This window comes from Phaenicophaeus curvirostris, chromosome 1 (assembly GCF_032191515.1).
Source record: "Phaenicophaeus curvirostris isolate KB17595 chromosome 1, BPBGC_Pcur_1.0, whole genome shotgun sequence".
In the NCBI taxonomy this organism is placed as follows: Eukaryota; Metazoa; Chordata; class Aves; order Cuculiformes; family Cuculidae; genus Phaenicophaeus; species Phaenicophaeus curvirostris.
The window spans coordinates 10,153,652-10,175,738 of NC_091392.1; the positions used below are offsets into that span (position 1 = coordinate 10,153,652).

A 22,087-nucleotide genomic window follows, 5' to 3' on the forward strand; every position below is an offset into this window, starting at 1 on the left:
GTATCTCTTTGGTGTTTGAAAACACTACTTATTTAAATACAGAAAAAAACACTTCTGTTTGCATGAATAACATTTAAGCTGGTTCCATCTGAGGATACATACTCTGGGTTTCCATTTCACCCACACTGCCACAGCAGCACATAAAAGCGGTCAGTCTAATCATGCCAGGAAGCAGCACAGACACAGCATAGCAGGAGTCCTCCCTATTCAAAGAACTCAGTCTGACAATCTGCCTCCACCAGCCAATGACAACAAAGACCAAAGCCAACTAGCCCTCAGGAAAGTGATGTCTGATGGACCAGTCAAGCCTGAAGGAGGTGAGCAGAAAGACATGGTTAAGAAACCAATGACACCCCTAATCCTTCTTGCCATGTCTACTAATTCATTGCAATACTTATTTATTTTAACCCCCATGAAGTGCTGTAAATGTTAACATGAATCAAGAAGTCTACTTGATTTGTCCACATTACCACATAAAAACATAGTGAAAAATTGTGCTAAATAACAATACAAAGCAACAAACATGCTCTTCCATTCCACTGGAGGATCTAGACTTCTGTTGAAAAATGGTACAGCTTTGCTAATGTTGTTGCTTAATAAAAAGAATGCATCCAAGTTCGTCTGCTTAAGTATAATTGAACATTTCTTTTACTGTGAAAAAAAACTAATTGTGCATTTTTGTTTCTAGAATTCTAACATTTACAATTTATTTTTCCTCTCTCAACGTAGTTGTTATGTCAAAAGTTATTAGCATAGATCATTTTTGAAACCACCAGTGGAAAGGAGTTTTGATCTATGTACAGCTCAATCTCTTGATAAGATTTCTATCATCTTAAGAAAATATTTTCTACCTGTAGGCATTTGTACATCAAACCTAAATACTAAGTATCATCAATTTATGCCCTCGTCACAAATAAAGAGCCAGAATCTCAATTGATTCAAATTGGCAGCATTTTTTTGACTTCTGGAGCATTTTGCTTATTTAATCTGAGCGATTCTCACAATAAACCTAGAGACTGGACTCCTGTATGTTCTCTTGTGCCTCCTGTATGTTCTCTTGTGCTGTAATCCCTTCCTAAACTCTATGATTCACTTAAAGTATTTCTGTCAAAACCATTGCACAACATGGACAATACAGTCTGGCTGACAAGGTTGTAGGAGAGAAAAAGGGAATGATACTTCAGTACATCCTGAAGGCAACAAGTCATAAAAAGAACTACAGTTAAGTAGCTGTAGTTCTCTTTATGACTTGTTATGACTTGTTTTGATAGGAATGGTTGGACTCGATGATCCGGTGGGTCTCTTCCAACCTGATTATTCTATGATTCTATGATTCTATGATTAACAGGGGCAAATTTAACAAATTTTAGTTTTAAACATTGTATTTAGAAGTAACAAATTTATTCTTATGAGAACCTTAAGAACTCTTCTGTAAATATATAAGTCTATACACCTGCTTGCATCCACCCACATCCATATTGTGTTACTCTACAGCTCAAATCCAGACACTCAGTTCAGGCAAAAGCCACAAGATACCACAGTACTAGCTCAGTCACCTTGACTGAAAGGCCCATCCTGTTCCTGGGACTTATACCATAGAAATCTAATTCCAGAAGGAATTTCCCTTGAGGAGTGTATAGGAACTTTGGGTTTGGCTAGTTTGGAGAAAAGGAGGCTGAGGGTGACCTCTTTGCTTTCTACAGCTTCCTGAGGAGAGGAAGTAGAGAGGGTAGTGCTGAGCTCCGCTCCCAGGTATCTTGTGATAGGACACGTGGGAACAGTTCAAAGCTGCATCAGGGGAGATTTAGGCTGGACATCAGGAAGCATTTATTTACTGACAGAGTGGTTAAACACTGGAACAGGCTTCCTAGAGAGGTAGTTGATGCCCCAAACCTGTCAGTATTTAAGAGGCATTTGGACAATGCCCTTAACAACATGCTTTAACTTCTGGTCAGCCCTGAATTGATCAGGCAGTTGGACCAGATGATCACTGTAGGTCCCGTCCAACTGAAATATTCTATCCTACTTTAAATAAGCCTCCCCATCTTTTGGGGTGTCATGTCTGTAGAGATTCATCATAAATACTTTTAGTCATCTGAAGTCTTTAGGCATAGACAAGTAATGCTAAAACCTTTTGCTTGTGATATAAGGTTGAATCAGGCTTCACATACACTTTTATGATAAGGAAATAGCCACATTATTAGCTTCAAGTACACTTGCCACTGAACAGTTATGCTAGCTTTTTTACTTTTAAAGTTGCAAAAAAGGATATGTATCATTTGGCAGTTGGGTCTGCACCATAGAGAAGCATCATAGAGAGAAATGGGAAGAACTCACATTAATAAACAAGTGAGGTTAGAGTTACAATGAAAAGACATGGTACTTTTGTCTTTTTACTTCTGACAAATATACACAATGCATGGTTACCTACACAAAGTTTACAAATCTGGATTCAGATCTGTGAGAAGTTTTGGCTTCTTCTTATTGTACGAAAACTAGTATGTCCTAAATTATTCATATGGAGTGTCCCAATAATTACCATTATGAGGTTAATAGATCTCGTATATTTCAGTGGGAAAAAAGAAAGATTATTTAATTGCAGTATTATGAAGCATGTAAGTAGAACAAGAAGAGATTATGATCTTGAATAGAAAAAGCACCAAAGATACTCAAAACAGCTTTCAGTTTATGGAATTCTTCATGGGAGGAAAAGAATATGAAGGACCCAGAGTTTTCCCCTATAGTTCAATAACTCTAAAGTTGAGAGTATTGTGACCGATAAATATCAGGACATCATCAGTTTGCAAATCACTTCTTTCCGGGATGCTGCATGGTTCTGGTACACTCCCCCATTACCTGCTAGAAAAGAACACATTATGAACCGGTTTTATGGACTGTAACATCATCTTAGCAAGCTGATGATTTTTTGTCTGTAAATCTCCAAGCCCTTTATTAAACCAGCAATTACAGATAATCCACAACATTATTATTAATATTACCACAGTTATTTCTCTGTTGATTTATCCGAGGACAGCACCTTTAAGAATAATTATCTAGGTTTCTTCAGTGGAAGCACACAAGTTGGTAGTAATCCAGCAACATTTCCACAAGGTTGAAAGGAAAAGTTCTGTTCTGTGAGTGATTGTCCTGCTCTCCCTAAGAGAACCCTCCGGATTCATCCTTTAATCTGCTCTGTCAATGACTTCATTTCTTTCTTGAGTTAAATTGGCATTTGAATAAACAGAACAAAACAAGAACCCTCAACCATTCTTAGAATGCCCAGAGAAATCTTTCTTTGTTTCTGACTCCTAAGACCTTTTCTATTGGTTGTATTTTGTCAGTTATTATTTGTATGTCTGATGAGAAGTAAAAAGTAGATCATAAACAAAACTAGCACTCATAGTACACTTGTATTTTGTGAATTCAATGGACCTGTATCACTTTAAGTTTATTTAACAAAACTAATCTTGTATTCATTTTAAACAGCAAAAAGTGTATTTTAATGAATCTGTTTTAAAGTTAAGGTAAAGCTACAAAAGAAAACATTGACCTTTGTCCACCATCTTTGTAAAATCCAATATTCAACTACAGCATTTAATTAAAAATAAACCCTGAAGAATAATTTCCTTGTTGCATGTCACAGAGAAGAGTGTGATCTGCAGAGAAGCAAGTTGCATAATACACATTCACATCACACTCCTCAGAGAAAAAAAATAAAATTTCAGAGCTCACCCTTTGAAGGTAGAAGTTGCAAGGGATCAAAGCCAGAGGGAGAGAGCATTGTGGATATTTGAGTTAATTTGATTTTGTTTTTTTTAAAAATCTGAATAATTTCCAATTACACGTTCACATAAAATTGACCACATCCCTTGCAAATTAAATCTGTGTATTATTTACTATCCAACAGATAAATCAGTTTTAGATCTAGTGTAAATCAATCCACTTCCTTTTAAGTCACTATTTTATCACACAGAAGGATCATTCCACTATATGGAGTTTTCTTGGTAGGTCACTTACGTTTTAAATATAAAACATGATTTTTGAGTTCTTCAGATATTTAAATGCCTAGAGATACTCTGATGATAATTATCAGTTCTCTGTATATATGCATGCAAAACAGTAGGCATATCTGCAATATAGTTATTATTTACTGATTTTATATAAAAGGCCTTCTCAAAGTCAGTTTATAATTTCCAAAGGATGAACTACATGTTTTAGTTTTAATAACTTCCAATAAAGTGATTAAGAAAGAAAAGGAACAGCAAAATTACCCTTCAGCAGCCATGCAAAATAGAAAACTGCACCAGCTCACCTTCTCTAGAATAAAAAGTGTAGCTTCCAATGAAATAAGAAAAAAAAAGCATTGAACATACAATCAGCATTTACCTGCTCTACAGATTTTTTTTTTCAAGCAGACAGTTTTATAGGGAGCTGTAGTCTCTACATGGATGTTTAACACATATGATTAATCCGCTTAGAGAGTTAAATTCAGTGGGCTTGGCCTTATTTGCCGAGGAAGAGGAGTCAGTTTTGCCCCAAAAGTTACAATGATTGTACAATGAAAAAAAATTCCTTTATTACATCAGAATACTGAATAGTCAACAACAACAAAAAATATATTATGACCAAAGAAAAGAATTTCTAGAAAATTATGGGTTTTCTTCTTCCTAGGAACTTTGGAGAACTGTAAATTGATATTTAAATGGCTAAATTGATGATCTTAAGCATGAAGGTCGTTGTAGTTACATGCATTTTTCTATCCTTTCAAACAGACACTGTAAGAGAGAAGGTACAAGTCACAAGATGTTGTTTGAACACCACATAATGATGGAATCCATACACACCTCCTCTTTTATTTAGCACACATTTTAAAACCAACCAAAGAAGCAACCAACATGCCAGGAGAAAACTACTGCTATACTCTTTACCTGAATTAGTTAGCAAATATTTAAGAGTGTAAAAAAATACTCTGGGAATTTAAAATCATGACATTTTCTGAAAATCTCTAAATCTAATGCATGTATCCAGAACCTATTTATTTCTCCCATCTCATAGAGAACATTTCTTCGTTTACATTGGAAATTTCCCATTGTGACACTAAATCTTTTCTGTGATATGTTAAGAGGAAACTACTTTCCGAATAGTTGTGTTTCACATGATTTTATTGGTCCGAGGGAGGTCTACATGAGAGCTCATATTGTTAGCTGGAACATCTAGAGTAGACAGACTATGCATCAGCATTTTCGCAATTTTACCCTAATGAACCTGTCAGTGTACACTTCTCAAAGGTCCCCAGTTTAAAACACTTTAGTTCAAAAGGTAGCATACTTGCTTTTAACTCACTTGGTCCAGCAACCTTGATGAAATTTCACTTAAGTGTCAGCATAACAGAGATGTGAAGTAATGTATGTACCAAGGTATTGCTAGCACTGTAAAATCCAGGATACAGGTCTGAGCCAGTGCTATGTAATTTCTAATCACTTAACTGTGAAAAATTGAAATTGACAGAAATTTTCCTTATCACTATGTCCTATTTGCTGGCATTAGCAGCAATATGGTACTCAATTTAAATACCTGCTTGTTTTGGGTCCCTTTAGGCCTGTACGCATTTTCACACTTTTAATAGGCAATATAATATTTTAATTTCCTACAATAATTTGGGATGTTTCCTTCACTCTTTAAATAATGTATTGCCCAAAGCTATTTAATGCCTAGATTCACCAGTCTCTTAATTTCCAAGTTAAATGGGCCTTTGTATTGCTACAAATAATCCATTTCCAAGAATCATTATCAAAACAAGAACAGTTTGTCCCCACTTTCTGCAGAAGCAATAATCTAAGGCTGACTTTTGAGTCTTGTTTCAGTCTAATAGCTGGCAAATTTCACTTTGGCTATGCCTGCTATAAACTCTTCCACCTTTTTGAGCTGACATATAATTTCAGAAAATGGCTCAGATTCATCATTTGATAACTCTTATTTCAAAAGTCTGTTAGATGGTAGCCTAACCCTATGGAGCACAAGGAAAAATGTTATTTCATCAGAATTGCTTTGCTGGGTAAAGAAATGCCATCATCACAGTTTAAGATGTGTGTTGTTCTGCCATTACTCACTTCAAATGGTGAATTGCTCTGTAAAGGGTTGTGTTGAAATTTCAGAAAATATCACTGCTCAGTGGGTGGTCAGAGTTGTGTCTAATATACAAATATAGCTGAAATAGATGAGATCACAGGCTAAAGTACTGTTCAGTATGAAAAAGAGTGAAGGAAAGAAACTGTTAGAACTGACCTTAGGTATATGCCTTTAATCACTAGTTATTTAATTATCCCCATTCTGTCACCAGTTCACAGAAGATGCAACTAACAGTCCCAGAAACAGGGTTTTACACTGCAGAACCTTACAGAGCAATCTTGAGCAGCATTTGCCTTTAGTTCCAGCAAATCCTTCATTAAAACAGGTCAAATCTCATTTTGGGGGAAGTTCAGGGTAGGAGTATTTGAAACATAAGAGGACCAGTACTGAAGAGGAGACAATCTTCTGCCAGAAGTCGCTGTGTGTGACATGCCAAGTCTGCTGGTCAGCAAAAAAATATCAAATGTAGATTTGTGATTTCATCTGCTCCCATGGGCTTGCATCTCTTTGAGAAGACTCAATGTGATGCTATCAGCCTGTTTTGCCACCCAGTGCTTCTCGCAAGAGTGTCAGTTATAAAAAATAATCTTCTTTTAAGAAAGAAACCTGGCCAATGTTTTAAAAGCACATCTTCGCTGTTGTAAAATCAGGTTTTTCTGAAATATTTAGTGAAATCATATGACTTCTGTTCTTTCACTACTTATTGATTTTAATATGGTGTCTTCCTTATATTAAAGCATGTTTTCCCTTTTTTGAAGTAGCTCCATAAGCCAAAGCATAAGCAAAACTATATATTTTTTTTTAATAACTTAAATGGAGCTAAAAGCTTAGGTCAGTGCACTAGAAGCAGCTCACAGGAAAGTTTCAAACTTTCATTTCCTATTTATATTATTCATAATCCAATGGCTAGACAGCCCAGAAATCTTTGAAGTTAGAAACCTTAGAAAGTACCAAACACCTGTTAGCTGCATAAACAATTAATGGAGAAGGGGCTGGAGGAGGAAAAGGATATCTCCTCTCTCCCAGTAAGAGGACAAATGATGATGATGGATAATGATTTTCAGTTAATCTTAGGATTGAAGACATCTTTCTTCTAGGAATTAAATTATTTTAACATCGTATTTAATTGACAGCAAAACCTTGTATATGAGAAGTTTTTTCCCTAAGAATTTCTAAAAGTATTCCAAGCTTTCTAAGAGTTTCTAAAAGGTTGTGGACTTCTTTTCTTTTTTTTTTTTTCCTTTGTGTATATGTGTGCTCATTTTTTTTTATTTTTTTTTTCCTAAGAATCAAGAAATAATATGAAAATCCAGTGGGAATGGAAGCAATGAAACACAGCTCTTCCATACTCTGGATACATAATATTTAAATGATGGCACTTTCCCTTACCCCAGCTCCTACTCAAATACATGTTCTACGTATAGGCAAAGCAAGACTACACCTTGTAGAATCAGGCACCTCTGTGATACCAGAAGAGAATATCCAGTCTCTGGACCTCCAAAACCACCAGAGCTCTGTAACTCAGAAGTGAACCTACCCAAATCTCAGTTTAGTTGCTTGTCCTTTACGTGGCTAGGAACCCAATTGTCGAGAAAGATGGCAAATGCTCTGACTCTTGTAGGGCTTCACAGACCTACATAGGATAGTAAGACCAGAGGAGCACCACGATGAATTCAACCTTTCTTCTTAAAGTTCCCAAGACAATGTTTGCATTTGTTCACAGTGAAAGGGCAAGACTACAGATGAATGTATAAACTAATCCTTTGCACACGAGGGCAAGGAACAAGTTCCAACTTTCAACTTAGAGAATAAATCTAACCATGGTTATTCTAACTCTCATATAAAATATTGTTGGCTGCAGGCACCACCACGTCTTTGGAACACTGTAGTTTCCTATATAACCAGCACTATAAGCTTAGACATTTAGATTTATCTGTAAAAATGTAGATAATCAGAAAATGTGGGTGTCTCATTAGTTATGTCAGAGTTTTCTGCATCAGGTTTCTTAACTTGTCACAAAACCAGCTGTAAATCTACTTTTGGATTTCATCTACTGTTGCAAATCGATGCCGTAGTTCATTGCTTTCATAGAGCAGACAGAAAAAAAACCATGAATATTGAACTTGAGAATTTTCAAAATCCATGAATCATGAATCTAAACTTGGATTCATTGTAACCACTTATGAAGAGACCTTATGGGAAAACCCATCAATATAGAAAAAGTCATAAATTAGCAAAAACAGCAGAGATGCTACAAATAATGAATGTTTCAACATTCAACAGCTGTTTTGAACAGGTGTTTCAAAATAAACAACCATATTTTGATGATGAATAGGTGTTGCAAAACTTCTAAACCACTTATAAAGGCTTAATTCAAGCTTTTCTGCTATGAACTAAGTTCTAGCTTCTTAATGGTCTCAGCAATCCACCAGTGAAGATATAAGGAATTACTTCAGGTACTAGTTTTAAAGCGAAGTCAATAAAAATAAAGGATCAGATATCAACCATTCATTCTTCCACATGTGTTATGGTGGAGATAGATGCTATACTAAGAAAATTCATGCCTAAGGGAAGGACTAAAGACACATTTTTTGTGCTGGCACAATGCTATTTTTACTTTCACAGGCTTTTCAGGTGTGTAGCTTTTCCAGTTGTCCTCACCTATGAGACATCTTTTACACCAACATCTTTGCCTACACTATACACACATCGTTTAACTGGGATGCTACCTCACATAACTTTATAGCCTGGGACTACTTCACGGGTGGACGAGGTGCTAAGGGGAATGGTTTAGTGTTTGATAGGAATGGTTGGACTCGATGATCCGGTGGGTCTCTTCCAACCTGGTTATTCTATGATTCTATGATTCTATGATCTATCATGCCATGACAAAAAGAACCTCAACCCAACATGAAGAAACCCTTGTATTCCCAAACAACAAACATGAAAAGTCATACAGGTCATGTAAACACTACGAGAATGGAAGTTATGGATTAGTTTGGGACAGGCAGGAGGTAATCTCAATAAAACCTGATGAATACAGGGCAACTAGTAATAATACACCGTAAAGGAGATCTTGACAGCTCTTTTCCAAAATCTCACTCTTCCCAAAAATTTCCCAACAGCAGTTCCCTAAGACATCAACATAGTCATAGGAATTCAGTCACAGTACCACAAACTGAAAGTGATAGAGCAACCACTGCTCACAGTTGCCTGAGCAGAGGACACTGTTGTGCTGTGGCTGCCTGTGCAGGAAAAAAATGGGTGGCTTTTTCTCCAGATGAGGTACGAAGAGTATCTCTTAATAATGTTATGATTTTACAGTTTATAAATTTGTATTAACATGCAAGAAGATAGCCTATGATCAATGTATAAAATAATGAAATCAAGAGAAAGGATTTTTTTTTTTAAATAACAGTCTGACCATTACTTCTGTGGCCGTAGGCAATAGTGAAACAGCCAAGGTTAATAGAGTTATAAAAAAAGTTATGTTACAGCTCCGTCTGACACTTTGCAGAGTAAGAGTTCTGATTAATTCACAGTTCATCACAGGGATTGATGGCATGTGAATCACTTCATTCCTCTCTTCTAGGTTCAATTATTAATCTATTTTTGCATTAAGTTTGAGGAGTCATACTCAGCTTGCCTGTTCCACATCAGGCAGCACATAGCAGTCCTCACCAAAAATATTATTCATTCAGTCAAACATAAATAATATTCATTGCCAGTTTAAGGCAAAACACCACTGGGGCTCTGGCTCTTATTTGAAATCATTTCCATTCAGTTATTTGACTAATATCTTGTCTAAAGAATCTCTTTTAACTGCTTGCATTATAGTTTCACAGTTCACCAATATAATGTAGAACTTCCTTAAGACTTTGCAGAAAAATAACTTTAAAAAAAAAAAGTATTTTTCATCTTCAGTATATATGCTCAGTCAGTTGGAATAGGTGAAACATGACAACAGAATATGGAGTAGAGGTAATTTAAAAACAAATTCCAAAAATCTGTATTAATATTCCCAGGCAATTGAGTTCTTCAAAATGAGAATAGCTACTCTACTGCTCATGTACTAGTATTAATGTGTAATGTCATTGTGTCCTTTTTTGTTTATATTTCTCATATTGCTAAAGGCTGAATTCCAAAAGATCTGTTCATGTAGTGCAATAATATCCAAAACATAAATTAAGACATCTGAATTAAAAATAACATATTCTGGTGTGCATTTTCTACACAAAATTGTCTTAAACAAGATTAGACCATTTCCCATCAAATTATGTTCATTAAAATTCTAGGCATCTAGTAAAAGAGATGCAGATGGGCAGGAGCAATTGAGAAATATAACGCAATAGCTGTGTTATGTCTGAAGATGGGTGGAGGTCTTTGTACAGTCTCTGTGACTATAGGTGGTGTACCTATACTCCCTTTCAGCCTGTCCTTCTCAAAATCATCACATGCAAAGAATGTTTCACCAGAAATATGAGGAAGGTCCACCAGGACTTTCTTTTTTACAAGATTATCATATGAACTGTTTCAGATGAATAACTGGTTTTCTGTAGCTTTAATCAGAAAAGCAGTGTTAATCACTCTAATCCATTCTTTTTTCCCTTCAGGCTGTTGATTTGAACTATTGAAATGACCAGAGAAAAAATATGGTGGTATACTATTTGGTCCAGAACACTGTTCTATATGAAAGTAAACATCAGATGCAAAAGATGATAATGCAATACTGGAATGTAAAGTAAAAAACTGGAAGTGTTTGCAGCATGCGATTTTGATAAATTTCATTTTTTCTTAATGCAATGGCACTGATGTCTTACAAGGTTTTTAGTAACCCGCTATTCCCACCCCGTACAGCAAGGTCTACTAATCACCGACCTGCAGAAAGTTCTGTCTCCACTGGCTCATCAGCCAGTAGTTTTGGCAGTGGATACAGCATGGATAGCGAAGGCAGCAGCAGTGCCACAGGAGAGAATAATCTATTTCCCATTCCAAGAATGTAAGGCTTTTCCTTTTATATACTGTATCCTCCATTCACTCACTGTGTATAGCCCTTTCACTTGCTCGTCATCTTCGTACATAGTTTCTTATGTAGACTTGAGTTATGCAATAAAATAGCAGCTAAAGGGGGAGAATTTTTCAGAGCTTGTGTTTTCATTATGCTTTGTTGAACACTGAATTATTAATAACCAAATGAACCTCTGTCTCAGCCTCATGAATTTATTGCTGACATACAAGAAAAGTGTTAATCTCAGCCTTTGATGCAAGTCTGTAGAGATGGGCTTGGATTATGTTTTAAAAGTACAACTTTGGTTGTCCTGAGAATGCTTAGTTTAATTTCTCAGACTGAACATCTTCTAAAAAGACGTGTTAGCAGTACAAATGAATTCAGAGTCTGGATATAAACCAACTTTCCCCAAGATTTTTAGGGCTCGAGTCGAACATCTCAGAAGTTATTGATTGGAACAAGATGTTTTAGGAGGAAGTCCTTGTACAAATTATGAAGCTGCTATCGCTCCTATGAAACTATAAAATAATTTAAATTTCAGCTGTTCTACCTGGTTAACCATTCCACAAAGAAAAGTTTTGCCAGGATTTTCTCATCCCAACTTTAACTGTATACACCTTCATGTAGCAATTTCATTTATATCCCTTTAAATAAAAAAGTAATCACTCCTGATCAACTTTAAGTTTCTGACCTTAATCTTTTATAGACTGACTGTTCTCAAGAAAAAATAACTTGGTGGTCATTGCTTATTTGGTGTCTGTAATAATTGTTCCATATTCTTCTCTGGAACACAAGCTTTTTGGTTTTCCGCTGTCATCTTAAAATTTTAGTCACAAGAACTTGGTGTAATCTTTCTAAAAAAGACTGAATGAAGACAAAATTCATCCTCTAAGTATTCATTTACATAGACAAAACATGTTTTCTTTTTCAAGGGCTTTACATAGCAATGTAATGAAAATGAATGACAAAATTACTGCTTACTATCAGAGACATTTGAGATCATCCCTGTGGAGAACGTTGTAAAGTAGATAACTGTTCCCATATTGAATTATGGATAAAAAATCTTATATATCTAAATATATGTATGATTGAAATTCTAGTCAATGTTTGCATTCACACTGGCTTGGTAATGACTTCAGGGACTCTAACCCTGCACACTAATTCAGCATATCTGTAAGACCACAGCTTATGATTTAGATGTGAACTATCAAGTGAGCTAAATAATTTTCAGTGTCTTGGCATATAAAAACATTTTTGCTTATAAGCTCCCTTTTTTGATTAAGTTTCCTAAATATCAATAGAAAAAGTCTTGCATATGCTGAATTCCAGACTCGGTAGTCCAAAAGCTTCAACAGTAGGAATATTTAGTATAATAAAAGAATAAATAAAGTATAAATAAAAGAATAAAATAGTGATACCATGGGAATTGTTTGATGAGGTAACTATTTAGAATGCTTGCTAATATTAAATATTGTTACAAGTGTCAAGGGAAATTATTCATTATATACAGTTATAAACAGATGAATAAGTGTTGCCAAATCTTTCTGTTTGGGAGATATTTTTTAGAAGAGTCTTATTATTCCATTGTAATACCTCTCAAAGTTACTCAAGATATCAGCTGTGATAATGACCAGATTTTCTGTGCTTTTGTATTGTGTAATCATCTGTACTAGTACAATGACAGTAAAATTATATTAATTTTGAATGCAAAGGGGAAAAGAAACTGAATAATGTGTAAGGAGTCTAGCCCTGATATTTTATACTAATTTTTTAGTTCATTGTGAACTGAGGCAGCTTCTGTTGCTGATGAAGCTGGCTCGTGAAGCTGGCTCATTGACAGCAAAGAATAACTCTGGACCTATAACCCCAGAGGAATCACATGCATGTGAAGATAATGCCTTTCATTCTCTACCACAGCATACCGTAGTCTTAAGGGAGAAAGACAAATAGAAGGGCAGACATCTCAAAGTAGGAGACATTTTTGAATGTGATTATAATCATGCTTCAGATCTTGCAACAAGTATGCTTAGAGACAGCATATATTTTACCTAATTTTTCTTACCTAAAAATGGGCATCTAGACTGTAATCCAGGTACCTTTTACTACCAGTGGAGAAAGATAGGGACATCCAGAGTACAATTTATTCCATTCACAGGTTAATGTAAGTTTTGAAACTGGACTGTTTCTTATGCTAAACCCAAACAGTAATGTAAAAACAATCATTAAAACAAGATAATGAGCATAAACTTGCCTTACCTTTGAAGTAACTGGCATTGTAGAGCAAATATCAATTTTCTGAATCCTTACTATATATTTAATTGTTCACCATAACAGAATAGATTGAAAAAAGAAGCTATTTAAGCTGATTGCAGAATCCTAGGTTGTTGCGGGACACATAGCAGACAGCACCTGATAGCCCCATTATGTAAGAATGTACAGGCTTAGCAAGACCCAACTGTAGTTACCTCCAGAAGAGAAAAAAAAATATTCTTAAGTGATCTGTCCAAATAGCAATAGAAAAAACCTATTGTCCACTTTATTTTCTTGAAATTAAATATATTTATGTGTACATACACATACAGGGTTTTTGTGTGTTAGAAATATCTGTCATGTATTGCTTTTGGTACAGAACCAAGCCTCACTTGCTTGGGTGTATCATTTTCTTTGATCTCATCTCTTTATGATCTTATTGACAACTGCTGTCGCATCTTTTAACAGAGGGAAGATGAGCCAGAATGGACAAGAACCAGTAAAGCAGTCGGGAGTAGGATTAACCGATGCAGAAGGTAAAAAGAAATACAAACAACACTACAGTGGTATCCATTGTTTATAGAACCAAGATGTTTATTTCTTTACCTTATTATGCTGTGAAGATTAGCCTTTTATTTTTTTTTGTATTATCGATTAAAATCCTGACTTTCATTTACTCTAAGGGCCCTTTACACATAACATCAATGTAATGAGTCTTCAGTTTAAATGACAATAGTGTCTTACTTGTTTATTTAGAGTAATTAAATAGTTATATTGGAATGAGTAACATCTGTCTTTCAATGTTCATTGCTTTTCATAGCACTTACTTAAATAAAAAATAAGAAGGAAGGACCTGACTCTATATTCCCTAACAATCCAATGGCTGTCAGGCTTTATTTTTATAATATTTCAGAACATTTACTTCATAAAGCAATTATTAATTTTGGTGTCTACATAAAACATTAAATTTAAATAAAATATGAGCTGGACATCAAGCTTGACTGTGGCACTTAGACTATAGTGAAACTCTTACCTGATTGGGAAAATCCAGAGTGAAATTTTTCGGTATGAATGTGGGTCTGCCAAGAAGGAGACATTGTAATACTGGAACTGGAAAGAGCCTGATAGAATGGCTGTAAAGTTTCATGAACGATGTGACTATCTCTTTCTTGTGTAATAATGGACAACTGCATGAAAATTAAGAGAGTTTTGTACTGAAGGATATGTTAGGAAAATTCCATTTCCCTTTAAATGTAAGATATTTTCTTTTAAGTGTATGTCTGTGTTGACCTCAAATATAAATGTTAATTATCATGACCTTCATTTTATTATTAAAATACTACCTATCATTTTAATGCATCTCAAAGCAGCTGTGGGGTTTTAATTAATTCACAAATTGAAATTCATATATAAAATTAAAGTTTAAGTTAAGTGCAGCCTTTAAAAATCAACATTTTTCTGGTTTCTGCAATCTGTGTAAATGGGGAAATAATTACTATTGCTATATTTGAGGTAAAAGCAATCTAGTGTTCCACAGATTTAAAGAAATCAAATTAGAATCTTAAGGTAGAATTGTAAAGCTGTCTTTTCCAATGCAAAAATCCTTACCTACTAAATCTTTCAGTAACTAGTACTCACCATACAAAAATACAAATTCAGCTGCTTGTCAAATTTCAGTATTTTCAATGATATTTTAAGTATTTGAAAAACAAACTGTTTTTTAGAAGAGAAATTCCAGGATGAAATGGGAAATCAGGAATTTTCCATTTTTACTTGTCATGATGTGTCTTATACAGAATGATAATTGTAAACAATTTTCATAATTTTGTTCATCATAAATTGCCCTTCAGGTAAGGTTTTGGATGATAATTTTCAGAACCTACAAATACAAAATGTTTTAATTTAATATTTGTGTCATTCAGAACAAAAACAACAAACCAACCAAACCCAGACAGAAACCAAACTTTTGAAACATGTTTAAAGATGTATATATAAAGCATTTGGTCACTAAAAATACTTTTCCAGACAAAGGCATATTTCTGCTCATCTTCAGAATGTGCAAATAATTCAAGAGCTGTAGTTTCCCAATTTCCACTTATTATGCAATTCACCTTTCCTAACCTGAGAACTACAAGAGTTACAAGTCCAAGTCTGATAAAATGAGTGATTCCTACTAAATGTTGTTGCTTTCCATCGAGAGAAGGTGGGGCAGCCATCCTAGCTTTACATATCTGATTTCCAGCTGACTGAAATGGGACAGATCGATCTCGAATGATAAATTAAACTAAAAGTTGGAAAACAATTCAAAAGCCATCCAGTTGCATTGTGTAAATATAATTATCTTGTGGGGAAGTAGTTTAGAATTTGGAGGAACTCAAGATTAGCTCGGAATTACTTCTGTATTATAGAATTTTTATGGTATTCTTTTTCCAGATGAACAAAATTGAATGAAAAATCTAAAGTCTTAAAGATAATACGATAACTTTTCTGTAGTGTCTGTATTGTGGAACAGATGAGCTCTCTAATTAGCTGGAAGCAAATATTCAATGCCATTTTTCATTAATTTGTAGAGTCTCCATAGTTGACATTTGTATTCTTATTTGTATTCTTATTCACAAATAAGGATTTACTGTTATACCTAAAAACTTCTAAGACTAGTATCATTATTAAATTTTCAAACATTCTTAATGGCCAAAGTGAAAAGTAGCCTGTGGATTACTCTTTAAAATTGCAGAATAAATTCAATTTCTTACACATGTGGACCTACTGCTACTTGAAATGTTTTAGTCATCAAAGTAATTCACACAGTCCTGGCAAATATGGTAGGCAACTTACAGGAACAAGATCTTTAAGACCAGTAGCCTGAGGCAAAGCAAGGTAAGGCTCCCAAGTGGCAATGAAAACTGGTTTCTAGGCCGCTGAATCAAAACTATATCAACAGGATCTGAATTCAGATCACAGGGCATGACACCAAAATTTAGGCATATGCATAAGTGGAATCACCAGGGGAATATATATCCTTTTTGTAATTGTTTACTGACTTGAGAAATGTGCTAATGTTTTCCTGGGAATAGTTTTTGTGCTATTAAGATGTATCACTTAAGTTATGAGCAAATATTGGAAAACAGTACTATTTACTTTGCTGACACAACCAAATCATCAGTATAAATAACTATAAGTGTTGGTACGATAATCTTTGTTCTTCTGAACATATCTTGTCATATTCTGTATTTTCATACTACTTAAAATATAAAACAATTCAGTTTTGTTCTTAGACACTGTGTTGCAGTTATTTTTATGATATGCACTGTTGCATGCTATCTTACACTGGACATTCTGTCCTGATCAGATGAAATACTTTATCTTCTTAAACTTCAGTAAATCTTATGATGCATATTGTGATCTTCTTTGAGTTATGCAAACCGATTTCTCTATTCGTTTCAAAAAGTGCAATATCTTTTGTTTAAAGATCTCTTATGACATGCTATGGAATATTACAGACCTTACAGACAAAAAAAAAACAAGTTGCTTTCCATGTAAGGATTGAAACTGTCAATTAAAAGCACATGATTAATATCTTGATTCAGTTGTAGATGATGATTGGTCTATCCGTCCTGTGAAGCTTCTCAGCCAATATATACCAGATGGTATTTTCCACTTACCAACTCTTTACCCAATTTAGAAATATATGGGGAAAATTATTTTTATGTATTTCAAAAGAGTGAATCCCAAACTAACATTATTTCTAGTAGAAGATATATTTATAGACACATATAGCATTTAAAGGGAAATCATTTACTATAAAGAAATTTTGGATCATCTCATTTAGAAGATGCTAGATACATGCAAAATATCGTTCCTCTAGGACTACAGATATTGAGATTCATCTCTAATGAAGTCTCATTTAGCAAACACAAATTTGTTGGTAAGCATGGCGAGACTTCATTCATTCACTATTTTTCAGAGTGAATGAGTACTCACAGTGCTTCTGTCATCCTCTGTGCTTGGCGTCATTATTGTCAAGGTTATAGATTTTGTTTAGGGACATTGTCTCTCTAGTCACATCTTCTAAGAGAGCAGATTATTTACGGTAATTTACCTTTTTTTTAAAATCCCCATCCAGCCCATGTCCTGACTACCAAAAAACTTCTCTACAGAGTTCTATCATAGCTCAGAGGCTCATCATCCCCCATTATTAGTGGTCCTTTGAGCATCATTTCAGTGAAGTAAAATGAAGTCCTGTAAGAAAGAAATTCTCTGCTTGTAGAAAGGACTGAACTTGAACTGAAAATTATAGAATGATCTAGTAAGGCCTCTGGAGATGTATTTGCACACCTGATCAGAAGGAACAGATTTGTTCTTTTTCAAAATCTAACCACACATACTCACTGACCTTCGACAAGGTGATATACTAGTGACATGCACTTATTGCTCACTTAACCTTCCATGAACTCTTCCAGAATTTTCCTTTTTCACATGCTGTGTAATTGCCTTAGTTGCAGACTAAAAAGAAAGAAAAAATTATCAAGCTCTCTGATAACAACATACTTTAACAGGCAAAGTTTACAATATTGTGATTTTTATTTCATGTATTCAGAGTAGTCTAAGCTAAAAACCAGTATTTTATTTTTTATTTTTTGAGCTTTGTGGTTCATTAGCCTAGATTATAAACTAAGGAAATCAGTTTTAACAGTTTCATCACATAGCATTGTATTCCATTTATTAAGACAGTCTAATCTTTATTTATGAGGAAGAAATGGTTGAAACACCACACAAACCTTAAAACAGACTAGGAGGTAATTCTAATAACATTTTGGAGGAAAGATACATGAACTCTTTAAGTAAGTGACTGGCAATCATTTGACTTGTAAATTTTCTGTTATAGCCTTCTGAATAGTCCCAGAGAAATTTTCATCCATCATTTCCATGCAGAATAGACTCCAGAATAAATTATCTTGTAAACTGTATCACACTTTATCTTGAAGAGATGCCTAGGAGCATGTGGATTAAGTCTCTTGAGTAAAACAAGGCATGAAATAAACTGGCAACAGAAGCACAACTAAGCATTGCCACATTCTTTGAATTAAATAAAATCCAGTAAAAAAAAGTCATACTCCTTTTACTGGGATTTAGTGAGGCTAAAGGAACTCTGTTTAAGCCAAGGTATGACTGAGAAAAGACTAAGCTAAAGGTTTTAGATGCTTCTTAAATTACATTGCTGCATCTCTGCACTTAAAAAATGTTTTGATGGTGGTTTTTTTCCTCCATTTTGATGTCTTGGTTGGCCAGGCTGAAAATATGTGTTTTACTGCCAATGAGAAACTTTTCTTGCAGTTATCTGTAAAATTTCACAAAAAAAGAGGATTGCGAGATCAGATTAATATATGATGCTTAATATTCATGAAGAAGATTATAATTAGAATTTAACTTCTTTCTGGATTAAAAGTAAGATGAATTTTATTGCCCTTGCACAAGCTATCGTGACTTTAAATGAAAACACTGAGACTGAGAGCAGTCTAGGGCAGAGATAAGGTTAAATATTCAATTTATGTAACTTTGGGATCATCTGACATTCCTTCTTTCATAATCAAGTCTAATATATATCTTTCTATCTATTAGAAGGTAACTTCTGTAAAACATAACCTCATCTTAGGTCATCTAACATGAATACCATTAAGACATATTTAGTCATTTTTCTATCATTTTTTCACTTTAACTGTTCTTAAGCATAAAAAGGAATTAGAAAGGAAGCAAAGATATTTATAGATGCTTCCCTCACAAAGGTGTGTAAGGGAAACCAGATGATGGAATATCCAGTCACTTGTTTTAAGTATTTTGAATAAATTCTCAGATATTTAATGGAGAGATGCTGTAATTTAGGAATGAAAATGGTGAAGGAAACATTACCAGGCTCACTGAAGATAAGCCTAGGGGTGGCATGCCTGTATAGGGGGTGAAATCAGTAACCCAGTCCAAATGCATTTATACCAATGCATACGGCATGGGTAAAAAGCAGGAGGACCATTGTGCAGCAGGACAGCTCTGATTCAGTCACCATCACAGAAACATGGTGAGATAACTCTCACGACTGGAGTGCTGCAATAGATGGCTACAAGATCTTCAGAAGGGATAGGCAAAGAAGGAGAAGTGGTGGAGTGGCTCTGTATGTTAAAAAGGGGTTTGATTGTATAGAGCTCAATGATTATGATTAGAAGGTTGAGTGTTAATGGGTAAGGATGAGGGGGAAAGGCCAAAAAGACAGTTGTCTTGCTGGGAGTCTGTTAATATACAACCTAACCAGGATAAGGAGATAGATGAACCATTCTACAAGCAGCCGACAGAAGTCTCACAACTGCTAACCCTTGTTCTCGTGGGGGACTTCAACTTACCGCATGTCTGCTGGAAATACAACACAGCAGAGAAGAGGTTTCTGGCGTGTGTGGAAGATAACTTCTGGACACAGGTGGTAAGTGAGCCTACAAAAGCAGGTACCCTGCTTACCCTGCTGTTTACAAACAGAGAAGGACTGTTTGGAGATGTGGTGGTCAGAGGCCATCTTAGGCTTAGCCACCATGAAATGATAGAGTTCTTGAAGTAAGCGGGGAGTGGTGTCAGCAAAACCTCTACTGTGGGCTTCCAGAGAGCAGACTTTGGCCTGTTTAGGACACTGATTGAAAGAGTCTCTTGGGAGATAGTCCTAAAGGGTAAAGGGTGGACATTCTTCAAGAAGAAAGTCTTAAAGGTGCAGGAACAGGCTGTCCCCATGTGCCGTAAGGCACACCGGCAGGGAAGAAGACTCACCTGGCTGAACAGGGAGATTGGCTGGGACTCAGGAAAAAAAAAAAAAAGGAGAGTTTACCACTTTTGGAAGAAGAGACAGGCAACTCAAGAAGAGTAAAGGGATCTTAGTTTTAGGTCATGGAGAGTGAAAATTGGAAAGGCAAAAGCCAAGCCAGGACTCAATTTGGCTACTGTTGTTAGAGAGAACAAAAAATGCTCTTGCAAATATATTAACAGCAAAATGAGACCAATGAGAATCTCCATCGTTTTTGGATGCAGGGGGGAACATTGCTGCCAAGGGTGAGGAAATGGTTGAGGTACTTAATGCCTTCTTTGCCTCAGTCTTTAACAGTCAGACCAGTTATCTCCAAGGTATTCATCCCCCTGAGCTGGAAGACAGGGACAGAGAGCAGAGTAAACTCCCCATAATCCAGGAGGAAGCCGTTAATGACCTATTATGCCCCCTGGACATTCACAAGTCTGTGGGGCTGGATGAGATCCACCTGAGACTACTGAGGAAGTTTGCATAGGAGCTTGCCAGGCCAACCTCCATCATTTACCAGCAGTCCTAGTCAACAGGGGAGGTCTCATATGGCTTGGAGGCTTGCCAATGTGAAGCCCATCTACAAGAAGGGCTGTAAGAAGGATCTGGGGAACTACAGACCTGCCAGCCTGACCTCAGTACCAGGAAATATTATGAAGCAGTTCATCTTGAGTATGCTCACCAGCAAGAGTAGGGAGTTGATTGTTCCCTTGTATTTGGTACCAGTGATGCCACACCTCAAATACTGTGTTCAGTTTTGGGCCCTTCAGTACAAGCACATTGAGCTGCTGGAACATATTCAGAGAAGCGCAAGAAGGCCTGTGAAGGGTTTATAGCACAAGTCTTATGAAGAGCAGCTGAAGGAACCAGGATTGTTTAGTCTGGAGAAGAGGAGGCTGAGGAAAGATCTTTTTGTTCTGTTCAACCACTTGAAAGGAGGTTGTAGTGAGGTGGATGTTGGTGTCTTCTCCCAAGTAACTAGCAATAGGATGACAGAAAATGGCCTCAAGTTGCACCAGGGTAGATTTAGATTGGGTATTAGGAAAAATTTCTTTACTGAAAGAGTGGTGAAACATTGGAAAAGGTTGCCCAGGGAAGTGGTGGAGTCACTATCTCTGAGATGTTAAAAAAACTTGTAGATGTGGCACTTTGGGGGATGGTTTAATAGGCATGGTGGTGTTGGGCTGACAGTTGGACTTGAAGATCTTAGAGTTTTTCTCCAACCCTAATGATGCTATTTCCAAGAAAAATTCAGACTATCATTAAATATCATAAAGCTACCCATATCTATGTTTGTGTCAGAAAATGAATGGACAGAGGAAATGTGAAAACACATGCCAAAGATTATGCATTTGCCCAAGGTGGTGCAAAAGTAGTCTCTAATTAACTTACACACCATACACTAACATGTGTTTATTTTTCTTAATGTTGTTAAGCTGAACTTAATCTTCTGAAAAGAAAATTCCTGCCTCCTACAACATCATCCCTGACTCATTGCACAGGCAGTATATGGATAAGCAATAAATGCCCAAGTCAGAACCAGCACTTTCACAATAGCTGAGAATTTCTCTTATATTGGAATAGTTCCATGTTTCTGCACCAAGGTCCAATTCAATTCCTCTCAAGGCCTTTTCAGACTGATGTCTCAAATCCACAGGGAACACTATGTATTTTGTTCTAGCACATGTTAAATACTATTTTTGCCATTTGCTGCCTTCCCAATAACTCAAACATCTCAGGAGTATTTAACCTTTAATCTTAACATACTTAAATGTAACACAACCTGAAAAAAACAGTCTGGACTTGCAAGTATTTTTCTTGAATCAATAGAATGCCGTACTAACTAAATATGCAACTGTTGACTTAATTGTGATGGA

The 22,087-nt window shown here is 35.6% G+C and overlaps 1 protein-coding gene across 1 annotated transcript in view; it reads left to right on the forward strand.

Moving 5' to 3' along the window:
- PCLO (piccolo presynaptic cytomatrix protein) overlaps positions 1 to 22,087 on the forward strand; it is a 356,197-nt gene that overhangs the window by 298,733 nt on the left and 35,377 nt on the right. Inside the window, exons 21-23 of the mRNA XM_069850050.1 lie at positions 135 to 317; positions 10,987 to 11,128; positions 13,856 to 13,923. Of these exons, the coding sequence (XP_069706151.1) occupies positions 135 to 317; positions 10,987 to 11,128; positions 13,856 to 13,923 (393 nt within the window). The remainder of the gene's footprint in view (positions 1 to 134; positions 318 to 10,986; positions 11,129 to 13,855; positions 13,924 to 22,087) is intronic.